The sequence below is a fragment of the Carcharhinus amblyrhynchos genome, chromosome 6 (genome assembly GCF_965287045.1).
Source record: "Carcharhinus amblyrhynchos chromosome 6, sCarAmb.v2.hapA, whole genome shotgun sequence".
NCBI lineage: Eukaryota > Metazoa > Chordata > Chondrichthyes > Carcharhiniformes > Carcharhinidae > Carcharhinus > Carcharhinus amblyrhynchos.
This window is the reverse complement of record NC_137329.1, coordinates 84,499,557-84,515,568: the sequence shown is the minus strand read 5'-3', so window position 1 is coordinate 84,515,568 and position 16,012 is coordinate 84,499,557. Positions and strand designations below refer to the sequence as shown.

The 16,012-nt window shown below is 40.7% G+C and overlaps 1 protein-coding gene across 1 annotated transcript in view; it reads right to left on the bottom strand.

The window, feature by feature from the left end:
• Positions 1 to 15,635, bottom strand: part of pnpla3 (patatin-like phospholipase domain containing 3) — a 32,217-nt gene extending 16,582 nt beyond the window's left edge. The window contains exons 1-4 of the mRNA XM_080190830.1: positions 15,397 to 15,635; positions 8,919 to 9,151; positions 6,473 to 6,538; positions 547 to 756 (exon numbers count right to left, since the gene is read on the bottom strand). Coding sequence (XP_080046956.1) covers positions 547 to 756; positions 6,473 to 6,538; positions 8,919 to 9,151; positions 15,397 to 15,583 — 696 coding nt within the window. The 5' untranslated portion in view covers positions 15,584 to 15,635. The remainder of the gene's footprint in view (positions 1 to 546; positions 757 to 6,472; positions 6,539 to 8,918; positions 9,152 to 15,396) is intronic.
• Positions 15,636 to 16,012: the final 377 nt, after the last annotated feature.

Genomic DNA, 16,012 nt, shown 5'->3' with positions numbered 1-16,012 from the left:
ATTTTGCAAAGAAATTTAACTCTTTACTGCCCATGCAAGGAAAACCATATATAGGTGACCAGTTAAAAATTGCCCAAGTTGCTTTGCTGCTTAGGGTCACAGTTTTCATTCAGCAGATTCCATGCCGGGTCAGCCCCACCACAAAAAAAGAGTATTCAATAAAAAAAAACTTTCCTCTCAACCCAATAAGAAAACCTCAGCTTTTTTGACTGCAATCTTGCCCTTCTCCCACCCTGCCCCAAAGATCCTAAATTTATGACATTATGAAATAAAATTTGTGAACCAGGAATGTACACCCCAAGGTAGACTAGTCAGAATAGCATTTGAATGTGCTAATAACCATTAAAAATAATTAATCAGAAGAAATGAGTGGGAAAATTCAGAAAGGCTAAGTTTAATTTTGATTCAAGGGTAATGGTTGAAACATGGGTACACACATTCAAAAATAATCCACTAACCAATAGCAACTCCTATCTTAAACTTAATAAACTATTCAACATTTCAATCATCTGAAATACTTTTAATTTTTAAACATCAACCATTTACCTTTGGTTCTGGAGGGAAGAGTGCTCGAGTCAGTCGATACAGATTTCCCAGGCTGAACTGAATACTGGTGTTGGTCACTCGCAGTTCATGCAAGTTGCTGGAGTTGTCTCGAGGACAGATGTCACTTTCTCCAGAGAACGGAGACACGGTGATTGTATTCTTCAATTCGTACTGAGGCAAGTTGTCGCTGATCCCTCCATCCACATAGCGCTAACAAAATAAGGGGGTTCATTTTAAACAAAGGCCATGGCTTTCAGATCAAAGTTTTGAGATGAAGCTTTCAGTTCCAACTAAGATTCAGCAGTTCTTTGGATAGCATATGTGCTTTCTAACTTGTCATCTATGCAGTAAGCACACAGGAACTCCATGCTAGACCTTCGCTTAGATCATTAACACTTGCTTCTTGCAAAGGGACTACATATTTTGACAAGAAGCATTTTTGTCACCTTTGGAAGCAGGATATTGGCATCAGAAAATTATAAAAGGTAAAAAAAAAAATTTAATGCAAAGGCACCAGCAATAATTGTTCAAGTAAAGAACTTCCATTATATGTACTGAGTCAAACCTCTCAACTAGAGTCACCAATTAACACTGGTCTAGAGTTTCATAAGGCTCTGTTCCTCAGAAGTTGATAGGGATATAATATGAATGGTGCAGCATCCAAAACTGGGCAAAATTCATTTAAACTTTGAAACTAACTTTTGAGGGCAGTTAGGGATGGGCAACAAATGCTTTCCAATAATGCTTACATGCATGAACAAACTCAAAAAGGCTCCTCTACAGTGAGATTATTAACTAGCTCTTTCTCATTGCACAACACAAGTTCTAAAATAGGCCATTCCCTAGTTGGTTCCTTCACAAACTGTTCTAGAAAACAACCTTGAATCGATTCCAGGAATTCGTCCTCCAAGCATTTATGCTAATTAGGTTTATCCAGTTTATATATAGATTGAAATCTCCCATGATCACTGTATTACCATTGTTATGTGCACTAAATATATAGGGGTGATTCTCCCATCCCGCTGCGCTGCTTATTTAGTGGAGTGAACTGGGAGACTCTAGCTGTGGCCCATTCGCAAGATTCGCGCTGGGTGTTTAGGCCTCTGCATGTCTCCCAGAGCCAGATTTCTGGCACCGTCAGCTCCACACTGGAAATCAGTGCAGAGTTGCGGAAAATATTTTTTAAAACTTTAAATGGTATTAGCAGGCCTGGGACTGAACTCTCCTGGCCTGCTAGCTTCTCCAGCAGGGATAGGTCCTGCCCATTGTTTTTTTCAAACAGTGATTCACACCAGTGGACTCTGCAGTGTACAGAGTGTGGGAGATTAATTTTTAAACTTCTGCCAAAAAAAAACCAACATGTTTGTTTAAACTTCTGCCAAAAAAAACCCAGTTTTTATGCGAATTCGACATTTCAAATTTTTGGGGGGAGAATCGCCCCCATTGTGTATGAGGTCAGGCTCTTATTAACGAATTCAAAAAGTGAGATTGCATGCTATCTTTTCTTACTAAATATCAAAACGGAGAAAGATGTCTGTGTATGGCGAAGGAAGTAGACAAGAAATCATTGTGCAAGTTAAGATGCATGCAACATTTCAACTAGAACCTGCCCAATGTTTTCTACACTCTCATAATAGCTTCCTATGTTATCTGCTATCTTGCTGTTGTTATGCAACTCAATACCCCATTTAGTTTGATGTTTTTAGGGATCCAATGGTGGCTTAAAGATGATTATGAACCTCCTTTTCAGATTGCTCAATTCCCCAAATCATGGTGATGTCAGAATTCTGACCCAGTGTCGTATGTCCAAGTCATAATGGTGTTGGACTTGGGAGGTGTTGATGTTTCAATGGCATTGTTGATCTTGCCCTTCTTGGAGATTGTTTTAGGGAAGAAAGGTGCTTCTGAACGACTACATTACACTCTGTATGTTTTACAGACTACAAGCACAGTGAAACAATGGTGGATACTGACATTGGTATTAGGGGCCCCAATCTATGAAACTATTCTCTCTTAAATTGAATCAGTATTTAAGTACCAATCCAGGTAATTGAATATTCCAGTGCACCTTTAACTTTCTTATAGATAGGACAGACACTCAAAAGGAGTCATTAGATGCAGAATATCAAACCTTTGCTTTGCTCTCATCAATGAATGCATATTGCTGTTCCTGTTCAATTTTCTGATCAAAGGTGATCCTCAGGGATTGAGAATGGGACATTTAGCAATAGTGGTGGCCATGCATTTCAACAAATTGGTGGCTCTTGTCTGCAATGGTCATTGTTTAGTAATTATGTACTGTAAATGTTAGCTGCCTCTTATAATTCCAGGTCTAGGTGTTAGTTAAGGTCACACGAACATGCATTCTCATCAAGGGTCTTGTGAATAAAGCTGAATACTGGAATTTGATTCTCAAAACTTTTGGTTAATCAGCACAACTGGGGTCAAAAACAGTTCTTGTTTACATCTAAGAGGTAAATATTGCTCCTAATACTTTTGTAGCCCTCACAGTTAGTTCCTGAGGGTCTGAAGTCCTGCACGGTAGTTGTTTTCTGAATGAGATCATACAGTTCACTATCCATAACCTTACTAACTTGGTGACCTGTCGGACTTTCCAACAACTCCTCCCCTTTTAATTCCTTATCTCTATCCATAAATTTCCCATATTTTTGACCTGCACAGAACATCTCATATTAAATGTAGTATTTTATTTCCCTTAATCATATAAAATTTAAGTTCCAACATCTTTCACAAGAAATAAAGTAAGCTTCCATCAATCCACAATCAAAAAAATTAAATCTTTTTCTCAAGGGCATCGCATTGAATGCTGCTGATTAGCCTGGACACAGAGATAGAACCAGAGATTGAACCCTGGCATTGTGTTTAACTACAACAGTTTTGCCTGTGTCTTTCTTACAGCCTGCTAATAGGATTGAACTTGTGACTTAAAATCCGCTGAATAGAAGTAGCTAACTCAATGCTTTTCATACAAAAATGCAATTGTTATTTGGTGCAGTCAAAATCCATTTTGTACCGGGCTAGATTTTTCTATCATTTAATACAGGAATGGACAAAAATCCAATTCAAGCATTTTCACCATTCACCTCATAATCCAGTGTTTTACAATATCTGATATGTCCATCTGTTGTTCCCGACAGACAAGATTCAAATTCAAGATCTAGCCATGACTGGATCACCACTTCAGTTCTTTGCAAAGCTGTCAATGTCTTGTTACAGAAAATTCACTTAATTGAAAGGATGGAAAAGCAAGATCCTGACATAATGTCTCAAAATGATTTCTCCACTGGCTTGCACCATACCATGACCAAGGCAATCTGCTCAATGACATCTTTCCATGCTGCTAAATCACCAAGTATTGGAGTGAAAGCACAGCACTTGAGGAAGCATCCAGTCCCTAATTGGCACCTCCCCTCCAGAGAGCTTGACCAGGAATTAAACCTGGCGACATGCTGAGTGATGCAAGTCCCACTTGATCACACCATCCAGCCATTACGGTCAAAAGATTCTGCTGCACAATTCTGGCAGGCTCCCATAGAAAATTCAAATGGAATCAACTTTAGATTTTGCACCATTTGAGTGCCGGCTCCATTTCCAAGTAAAGTCAGCTCAATTGCATGAATAACTTTGCAGTATACCTTGCCCCACGTGTGAATTGTCTCACCCTCACTAACCTTTTACTTTCCTTTCTAGAACTCTAAACTTGTGGCAATCATGGCATCATATTCTTTTTCCATGATGCTCAAAATTGTAGGACTTTTAATCCCTGTCATTCTTCTCTTCATATCATATCTTTACCCCCAAAATGTATAGGTGTTTTCACTTTTCAAGATAGGCAATTGCTCAAGAACCATTAATTCAAAACACAAAACCAACTCTAAGCAATCTTTATTAAATGGTTTTATGGGTTTTCAGTAATCTCCCATTTATCTATAAAGACAGTATTGAAGAATAGGTTTGAGAGGGAATATAGGTTCAAGAGAGGAAATAACAAACTAAGACAAATAAAATGCCTCCATCTTCAAACTATATTGTCAATAAAGATCACTGATCCTTACAATAATTTCTAAACCTAATCTCTTATATTAACACAGGCATAACCTGGACACACACTATACAAAGTTATATTTTGTAAAAAATACTAGTCAGTTACAAAAACATTAGCATGCAAGACACACAAATGACAAAGCAATAGAAGCACTAAAAGCTCATGTTAACGGTGCTTCACTTGTAAGTTATGTGGCTTTGCACATGCACATTTTTTGTACCTACCTTGGCAGGATTTTTCAGCTGCACTAACCCCAAGGCCAGAAATTTCTGCCCAAAGTCAAATGGACCTTTGCATGGTCCACCCCGCCCACTATGATTCCCATAGCGGGCGGGATGGGAAAATTCCACCCTTTGTGTTTCAGCCATTAGTGGTCAACAACAATACAGCACTGGTTAACAGTGACTACTTCTGGAGAGTATGACTGTTAAGTTCAGTAAATTTGTTGTGCACTAACCATGAATCTTATTAACTACTTTCTATTCATGCTATTCCTTTCTTCACTCCTCCTCCTCCTCCTCCAGCTTAACATCACTCCAAAGAGAAAAACTGATTTCAAAGGGCTTCATATTGGAGGCAGCGAACATCAAAAGGTCATTGCCTAAAATCACATTTCTAGCAGCACATATAGTAAGTTGGAAGCAGAAAGAACTGCAGGCATGTTCTGGAAAATCAAATGCTTTATTTTGGTGTTAAATAAACACATATTTCCTCAAGCATGTGTTATCAGTAAGGCTGATAAAGAAAAATGAGAAAAATGAAATGGTGATTAGATGGCATGAAACTGGGACTTTCTGTTTTTAGAGAAAGTAATGGGATTTAGTTTATTCAGAACCAATGGCTACTCAAGAAGTCATTACAGGGCTCCAATGCTTCAAGGGCCCATACAAGGTCATACTTTGGCCATTGCTGTCTGATTCTCTTGACTTTCTGGAAGGGAGCACTTTGTCTGCAGCACAGTTAGTGATATGATTTTGGAAAAGCTACCAAAAGGTAAGGATTCCTCTGGGCCTCTATGCAAAATGACATTGTTGAAGCATTTGTGAAGATTTCTACCAAACTTCTATCACTCAAACCAGCCTCCCATCCTTTGATTCTGTCTACACTTCCCACTGCCTCAGAAAAGCAGCCAGTATAATCAAGGACCCCACGCACCCCAGACATAGCCTCTTTCACCTTCTTCTGTCAGGAAAAAGATATAAGAGTCTAAGAGCACCTATTAACCAACTCAAAAACAACTTCTTCCCTGCTGCCACCAGACTTTTGAATGGGCCTACCTCGCATTAAATTGATCTTCCTCTACACATCTATCTATGACTGTAACACTACATTCTGCACTCTCTCATTCCTTCCCTATGTACAGTATGCTTTGTCTACATAGCAAGAAACAATATTTTTCACTGTATACTAATACATGTGACAATAATAAACCAACTCAAATCATTTGCCAGTATTTTCTAGAGAAACAGAGATGAAATCTTTAGACACTTTTACAGTTTTGTCACATTGACTCTAACATAATGCACTGTGCCCAGGGCTTATCTCCTGAGACAGACAAAAGCCAACCACATTGATCTACCAGAAAAATTGCTATTCTACTTGGAAAAATTACAAATACCATTGTTTCAGTTGATCAAAATCCCTTCATGAGTTATTTTCTAAACAAAAGTTTTCAATGCGATTTGCACCAGAAAGCATCCTCAAAGGCTCCCATATGAAATGAAAACATTTCACTTCACCTACATTCAATCCCTATGGACATATGATCATTTGGGAAATTTGATCCTCTATTTCAGATTAAAGGAGAGTTTTAATTTCCAATTGAAGACATATATTCTCAAAAGCCAAAAAGAGACTTACCACTCCTCGAAAAGACGGTGGAATGAGCCCACAGTAAATTGGAACAAAAGCACTGCAGATCAGAGCCTGAGGAGAAGAAGTAGAGGAACATCAGTTTGTTGCAGACACATTTTAGTGCATAATCTATTGTTAGAAAACACAAGCTGTGGAATAAAATGCAGCAATCGGGCCTACATTATTAGATGGATAGAATCCCTACAGTACAGGAGGTGGTAATTTGGCCCATCAAATCTGTACCGACCACAATCCCACCCAGGCCCTATTCCCATAACCCAACACATTTACTTGTTAACCCCCTGACACTAGGGTCAATTGAGCATGGTCAATCAACCTAACCCACACATCATCATTGGGCACGCAGACACAGGGAGGAAGTGCAAACCCCCACAGTGACCTGAGGCCAGAATTGAACCCAGGTCCCTGACACTGAGAGGCAGCAGTGCTAACCACTATACCACCCAAATTTTGGGATGGGAAATGTGAAGAGAGAAAAGAAAGTTCCTTTACTTTATGCTGTTTTCCCCAGGTTGACCATTTGAACACAACCAATCCTCAAGATACTCCTGGAATTCTCAAGTAGAATGCGAGGGAGGGCATCCATGAGCAAAATGATTGTGCAGGTTCTGACAAGAAATTACTATTTGCTACTACTTCACATGAAGTTGACATTTGACAGTAGCAGTGAAACTGATGTACCTACAATGGAGCTAAACATCCTCAAAACAAAATCAACTCATTAGCAACTCATTTCTAGCATGACCTTTGACATTGTCTGAGATTTTTCCATCTTAAGTCAGCAAAGTAAGAAAATTCACCACTGACCTCAAAAGAAAGTTGCCCACAAAAACCTAGCAATCTCTGACAGAAACTTCCCATTTGCCCACAGCAACTTGAATCTGCTACCAAATTGGAGTGTCTTAATAGACAGGTGCAGTGATGATGCCAAGCAACTAGATAATCAATCAAATTAAAACACAACAAAATAGGAAGGTAAAAGCATTTAAAATTCTTCATTTGTAACTTACACGTTCAGGGAGTAAATAAATATATGACTGTATTGAGATGAAACCAAAATTAAAGTTAGCAAACTTTTAAATGGCTTGAAAACAAATGGGGGAAATTTTCATTGTAGAGAAATTTGATAGTACAGCATTATAAATTTAACTTTTCATGGTCAGTGGGGGTATTCAGCAGCAATTATAAATACATTGTTGAAAAAATCCAGTTATGCCTCATGCAACAAGGCTTAATTTTTTTTTAAACAGGAAGATTAATAGTGTTAGAATAGGCATTTTTGTTAATTCATGATTACAATGGAGATAACAGCCTGATGGAACCTCTACAATGCATTTTATGGAGGAGCAAGGACTCACAAACCGTGACTTCTGCATTATTCTGCACGTTTGCTATTGGTTTCAGTGCAATAATGATTGTAACTGTCACCATTTACTTCATCATTACCACAGCCAAACCTGTGTCAATGTGCAAGACATCAGAAGCACCTGAGAAAAACTCTTCCCTCCCTTCTACGTCAAGGAATTCAACAATTCGCAGACTCAAGACGGAATCACCTGATATTGGCAAAGTCTGATGTCTCACGGGAAAAACGGCATTGAACCCACTGATGGCAATGGCAGCTTTTTCCACCATAGTGTACAGCGCTTAGTCTAAACAAATAGCAAGCATGAGCTCCATGCTGCATAGCAGGTGGGTGGTCTCTGATTCGCCCACCCTGCCATTACCTCAGCATTTCAATGATCCAGATGTCATATCTGAAGGCCGTCCTGCACCTAGCGCTCAACCAACCAGTCACAGTCATGGCTGCCAAACCCAGGAAACATTCTGCACCAAATTCACCCCCGGCACTTTCCAACCTCCCACAAAAACTGAGAGCCAGCCATTGAGTGCTGCATTCAGTCATACCACGACTTGCTAGGTGCAAGGTAAAACCAGTTGTAAACATTCTGACATCACACCATTTAGAAGTATGATTTGACATCAGGTAAGATTCCAGCGTATGGACCTGATAATAAGATGCTAATTTATTAAAATAAGGTACCCGACATTAAATGGTGGCAAACAGCCTATGACTGACAGGAGCGGGGACAATCACATCCTGCATTTAAATTGATGTTTAGCCTTCTTACAATATTTTCTGCTCTCACTGCCAAACCCGCCCAGCTCAAACAGGAACAGAAAATCTCAGTCTCAGTTGCATTCCCACAACACTCTCTTGTACAGTTCTAAGAGAGATAATAGACTGAAATTCTATCACCTCGCCTGCCACAGAATTGGAGCTGACGAGGGGCAAACAACAGAAATGTTCGTTGACCTCAGGCAGGAATTTCTGGTCTTGCTTGAGTGCGGCCTTAAAATCCCACCCATAACTTTCAATTCAGCAGGTGTAAAGGGCAACCACAGTCTGCGAGGAGCTTTCTCATCTTACCTGGATGAGTTCTTCCTTGGAGTTGAACTCTGACACCAGCACATTCTCACCATCAGGTACTCGGGTAAGAGAAATGCAGAGTCTGCCTGTGGCTAGCTGGTGTGCATTTTCTGGAAGATTCTTGAAAAGCCCGTTCCGTATTATTTTTACTAAGTTGAAGGATGGATGCAGAGGTCCCAGATTTCTTTTCCTGGCTTCCTTAGCTATTTCCATGACATCAGCACAACAATTATCTGGAAAAATTAAGTAAAGAGCATTTAAAGAATTGTGGGTTATCAATGTACGTATAAATAACGGACTATAGAACCACAGAGTAATGCAGCATTAAAGGAAGTCTTTCAACCCATCATGCCTGCACAAACTCTTGGTAAGAGCTACCCAATAAATTCCAATCCAAAACTCTAAATTCTGTCCCTCCACATTTACCTGTTCTCTTTTGAAAGCTACTATTTAATAAAGGTTTCATCACCCTTACAGGAAACACATTCCAGATTATAATCTGCTGTGTGTACGCTCAAAAAAGACAGTAGGACTAGGGGGCACAGCCTCAAGATAAAGGGGGGGCGGTTCAGAACGGAGTTGAGGAGGAACTTCTTCACTCAAAGGGTGGTGAATCTCTGGAATTCTCTGCCCGTTGAAGTGGTGGAGGCTGCCTCGCTAAATATTTTTAAGAAGCGGGTTGATGGGTTTTTGATAAGAGAGGGGATTAAGGGTTATGGGGAGAGGGCGGGAAAGTGGAACTGAGCCACGACAGATCAGCCACGACAGATCAGCCATGATCTTATTGAATGGCGGGGCAGGCTCGAAGGGCCAGATGGCCTACTCCTGCTCCTATTTCTTATGTTCTTATGTTCTTATGTTCAAACCTATATCTTAACTCACCTCTGGTTGTTTTGCCAATCACATTAAATTGGTTACTGACCTTTCTGCTGCTGTAAACAGTTACTATTTACTTTGTCAAAACCATTCATGATCTTGGAATCACTATTAAATAAATCACTTTTTCAAACTCTCTACTCCAAAGAAACCAGCCTTACCGTCTCCAAATTTCTCCACATAAATAAAGTCCCTCAAATATGACACCATCTTCTAAGTCAATGAATGCAGAAGAGATCTATAAGGCCTTCACATTGCCAAAATTTTATTTTTTCCCTTTATTCTTTCCTGGGGTGTGGGGTGAATGGCTATGCCAGCATTTGTTACCCATCCCTAACTGCCTTTGAACTGAGTGGCAGTTAAAAGTTAACACATTGCTGAAGGTCTGGAGTCATATGTGGGCCAGACCAGATAAGTAGGGCAGATTTCCCTTCCAAAAGTTAATGAACTTGATGAATATGTTCAAGAATTATGTAATTTATTACAGCAGAAATGTAATGGTGTATAGAGTTACAGAATTACAGTTGCATCCACTGCTGGTGTGTAGTTTGAGAGAAGCTCAACTTTGAATGCACAGCAGTAATTACCTTCATGCACAGGCAGCACCCAGAGCCAACAGGCTTAAACTGAAATATCACCAAAGGCAAGGCAAGATTCCAAACATATTACGAACAGTGAATGCAATAGGCTGTGTTTAGAACGTTTCCATTAAATACTAGGTAGTATTAATAAATTTTTCAGGCAATTTCCCCTCCCCAGCCTGCCAAGAAAAACTGATGTTTCAGCAACATTAATTATCTGGGAAATTCACACACAAGATGCTTGTTCAGTTGTGCTTTAATCACTTAATAAATGCTGCCTTGTTTGAAATGGCACTCTACTGGTCTTGGCACAAGTTTCTAGGTCAGTTGTAGCCAGGCTATAACAAACCACAGCCATAAGCATCAAGCAAATGCACATTTAAAACAATGAGGGAGCTGATAGCTTTGCATTTCCGATCAACTCAAAATGCGCAAGATATTAGTCTCAATTCATAACAATGTCATGAGAAGCAAAGAAAGAAATAGAGCCAAAAAAATGTACATTTTTAAAATGAGCTCAATTCCTCTACTCAACAAATTAACCAATTACTTTTTTCAGAGCAGCTTTTCCAAACTGTACATCTTCTCTCCTTCTTCATGTTTTCACATGAAGGTTTTGCCAAGATAGCTGAAGAACATTCAGTGTCAGGATAAATAAACTAGCAGATATAAAAAGAGAAAGGGCAGTTCTGGATTTAGTTTAAGGAAATACAGCAGGTGTAAGGGGTACTAGTGGGAGAACATTTTGGGAGTAATCATAAGTTCATGAGAATTCCATTTGATTTAGTGTAGTCATGAAAATGAACAAAGTTAGACGAAGAGTACAGACCAGAGTAAAAGTTTGAAAATAAAAATAGAAAATGCTGCTGATGCATGTGGAGAGAACAAAATTCAGTTTTCAGGTGAAGGACCTTTCTTCATAACTGAAGACAGAAATTTAAGTGCTTTTGAGTGAATGAAAGGACATGGGTGGATGTGGAGGTAAGGGAGAGTGAAGTAGGAGGAAGAACAACAGAAGGAAGTATTGTGTGGAGGCTGGGAAGAAATGAACAAATCATTTCATGGCACAGAAGGGAGTGGTAACAGTTTGTGAATAATGAACAGCTCTGTCCAAAATGTTAAGAATAAAATGACTGGCAAACATAAATAACAAATAAATTATGTGTGTGTGTGTATGAGAGAGAGAGAGACAGAGAGAGAGTTGGACTCAGTGTTAAATCCAGAATTCTGAAGTGTAGTGAAAAAAGATAAGGTACTGTTTCTCAAACTTATATTCCGCTTCATTAGAATGTTACAGTAGGCCTAGAACAGGGGCGTCCATGTGACAACAATGTTAAGAATTAAAATGACAAGCCTTCAGAAGTTCAAGGCGATGCTTGCGGACTGATGAAGGTGTTCCACAAAGCTGTTACCCAATATGCCCTTGGTCATATCAATGTAAACAGACTACTACATTTGCTGCTCACGCTGTGTCATAAACTGAGAATAGTGAAGCTAATCCACTGCTTCAATTGGAAGGAAAGTTTGGGGCCTTGGTCAATGAAGAGAGGATAGAGGAAAATGGCAGATGTTACATCTCCTGCATTTGCATGGGAAGGTGCAATTGAAAGGAGTCAAGGTGTTGGGGAAGATTGAGGATAGGACCAGGATGTCACAAAGGGAATGGTCCCTTTGGAATGCTAACAAAAGAGAGGGGGAAGATATGGTTGGTAATGGCATCATGCTAAAGGTGGCAAGAGAGGCTGAGGATGACTTGTTGGATGCGGAGGCTGGTAGGGTGAAAGACCAAGAGAGGGAAGTTTTGGGAGGGAGGGTGAAGGGATGTAAAAAGATCCATCTTCCCAACCTTCCCTGTGCACTGTTAACAGGGGGAAAAAAAACAAAATCCCAGACATTCTTTTCTACATCATACGCGATCCTGTTTTAGCAAGAATCACACTCATCCACTGGAGTTTAGAAGAGCAAGAAGCAACTTGGTTGAAACATACAAGATCCTGTGGGGTGGTGACAGGGTCCATTTGGAAAAGACGTTTCTTTCTGGGAAAGAATCTAGAATTAGGGAACCACAGTTTAAAGTAAGGGGTCACTTACTTAAGACAGAGTTAAGGAAAATGCTTTTTTCTCAGCGGTCTTTGGGACAGTCTTCTTGAATAGGTGGCAGAAATTAAACATTTTTTTAAGGTTAATGTGCAGGTTCAGTCGATGGTTAGGAAGACAAATGCAAAGTTAACATTCATGTCAAAAGGGCTAGAATACAAGAGTAGGGATGTATTTCTAAGGCTGTATAAGGCTCTGGTCAGACCTCTTGTGGAGTATTGAGTAGTTTTGGGCCCCATACCGAAGGAAAGATGTGCTGGTCTTGGAAAGGGTCCAGAAGAAGTTCAAAGAACGTTCCTTGGAATGAAGAGCTTGTCATATGAGGAATGTCGAGGACTCTGGGTCTGTACTTGTTGGAGTTTAGAAGGATGAGGGGGAGATCTTTTGAAACTTACAGGATACTGCAAGGCCTGGATAGAGTGGACATGGAGAGGATGTTTCCACTAGTGGAAAAACTAAAACAAAAGGGCACAACCTCAGAGTAAAGGGATGATCCTTTAATACAGAGATGAGAGGAATTTCTTCAGCCAGAGAGTAGTGAATTTGTGGAACCCTTTGCTGCAGAAAGCTGTGGAAGCCAGGTCATTGAGTATCTTTAAGATAGAGATAGAGATAAATAGGTTCTTTATTAGTAAGGGGATCAGGGGATTATGGGGAAAAGGCAGGAGAACGGGGATGAGAAAAATATCAGCCATGATTGAATGGCAGAGCAGACTCGTTGGGCCGAGTGGCCTAATTCTGCTCCTTTGTCTTATGGGTAGACAGACTCTTGATAAGCAAGGGGGTGAAATGTTATCAGAGGTGGGTTACAGTCAGATCAACCAGATCTTATTGAATGATGGAGGCATCAAGGGAATGAGTGGCCTACTTCTTAATTTGTATGTTCAAACAAAATGTTTCCCACAAGTAAAATTGAGAGTAAAATACAATTAATTACTCTTTCTTACACCTTCGAGGTCCGCTTTGTAAGCCCACTATATATTTTTGACCATCACTATCCATTTCTCTCTAGAAGACTGCATATTAATCGGAGTTTAATTTGCCATTGAATTTCCCTGGATTGACATCAGGAGGGGGTTTCCGATCTATTCCCTCCTAACTGGCCCAGGGCACAAAGACCAATATTATTCCCTCACCATCACCTCAGCCAAGCTCCCAAAAATCAGCTCAGGAGTGCAGACTGAATCTGGGAAATCCATTTCAGTGAAGAGCCCAGGATTCTTTGGGGAAATTACAAATGATGGAATCTTGCTGGAGAGAGTGAACACTGTGAACATTATGAACACTGGGGATTGCAAAGAGTCCAGCCTAGTATGAATGAAAAGAACCACATTAATTCCTCCACCTTCACTTTCAAACCCTTGGGATACTTCCAGAAACTAGCAACTTGCTTGGTTGAACTTTGAGAACTTAATTTCTGTTCTGTTTGCGAGGGCAGCACAGTGGCACTGTGGTTAGCACTGTTGCCTCGCAGTGCCAAGGACCAGGTTCAATTCCTAATCTGCATGGAGACTGCACATTCTCTCCATGTCCACGTGGGTTTCCTCCCACAGTCCAAAGGATTCTCTCTCTGTGTACCATTATCGCCCAGGCTGGCCTCTTTCCAAATCCTAAATGCTGTGCATGCCCAATATCCACCCAATTTTTAGAGAGAGCTTCAAGTATGAAGGAGTCTCCCTTCAATATTCAACCCAGAAAATCGGTGTCAAAGTGAACACTACAGTGGCATGTCCTCATTTCCTTCTCCCACATTTAATGGGTGATCAGATTCCCTCGAAGTTTGAGATGCTGTTTGTTCGTTCAGAAACGCTCCCTGAGGTCAGGGTGGAGGTCAATGACCGGCAGTAACCGCGTTAACAGGCGCACATTTAAACCCGCCCAGCTGAGTCAGCCCACACAGCAGCGACCAATAACACACAGCGCTAAAGCTCGGCTCAGCTTAAGCCCGCTGTGGTTCCACAGCTCCCACAGCCTGATGCAGATGCATCACCAGCCAAATCCCTGGAGGAGAAAGTAACGTCACCAGGTCCCTATCAAACTGATAGTATGAATCACAACCTCTTAAAACCTAGCCTTGGTCCCAGCTAATGATAATATGGCTTTATTTACATGAAACGTACAATAAATCACCAAGGACACCGTATTTATGGGAGAGGACAGACAAAAAGAACACAAACATTGACTTCATTATTTCTTTGGAGGATAAAAGCTGGATTTCCAGTTTAATCCCGACACCAAAATGACACTCAACCCAGTTAGCTACCATCAGCTGCTATCAGTGTGTCAATCCAATTGGTCAACATCGACCTCAGGGAGCGTTTCTGAACGAACAAACAGCATATCTCTCAAACTTCGAGGGAATCTGATCACCCATTAAATGTGAGAGAAGGAAATGAGGACATGCCACTGTAGTGTTCACTTTGACACCGATTTTCTGGGTTGAATATTGAAGGGAGACTCCTTCATATTTGTATATCACCCACTTTCCCTGAAACCTACAGAACATTTGTTAGGGCTCCGAATTGTTAGGAGAATACAAGGGGATCAGTTAATTTCTCAAAAGCTTCATGTGTTCTCCTCTCAACTCAGTGAGTTGTGCCATTGTCGGTATTTTGCAAAACCGCAAGCTTTAGAACATTGGCTTAGTAACAAGGACAGTGTAAAGATACATTTTGGTTCCTTCAGGTACAGTGACAATTTCATAAGCTTTGCTTGCGAGATTATAGGGAAACCGATCTCTAATAAAGTGTCCAAAATTGACAAGTGCTTATTTTAAATAAACCCATCATCGTTTATTACTTTCCTCAGATATCCCTCTGGGTGCTAATAGTCCCTGCTCCCGACAGAATATAGAGCTTCCTGTGTCTGGGATGATTTGCCCCAGTGGTATCCCCCTCTGCAGCCCAGTTAAGGGATTCACTCACCCAGCGGCACCCTGCAGACCACAGCGGCGGCAGCCAGCGCCCCGGCTGATGCACCGTAGATCTTGGTAGCGTCCCGGATCAGGTAAGGAGCGTGTTCCTGGATGCTGCTCGCCACCCCGACATGGTAAACACCCAGGAATCCGCAGCCAGCGAAAGAAATGTTCCAGCCTCCTTCCAGACCAAACATCTCCAAAAAAAAGCCTTTCAATAAGCCAGGGAGGATTTTTTTTTAAATGCTGGTTGTGTGTGGGGGGGGGGGGGGGGGTGGTGGTGTAATTTCCAAAATCTTGATGTAACTACCGAGAGAGTTCAGAGAGACTGGAGTGAAGTGACACGGTTTTCCCTGAAGCTAATCGCTTTGCTCCTGCCTTTTCCATGGAACATCATTTTGCAATGCAAGGACAGGGCGTGAACAGAAAGAACTCAGTTAAAGACACATCACTGTTCTTCCGCCTGTCACAACAACGCCAGCATTAACCAATCAACTGGAAGGATATTTGAAAGGGGACTATCAATTGTTGTGAAGAACTTTTCATCTATTAGTTTACCAATGCATAACCTGTGCATTAATTCAATTCAACCTGTGTTTTATTTTCCTACTTCACTTTTCACGCCA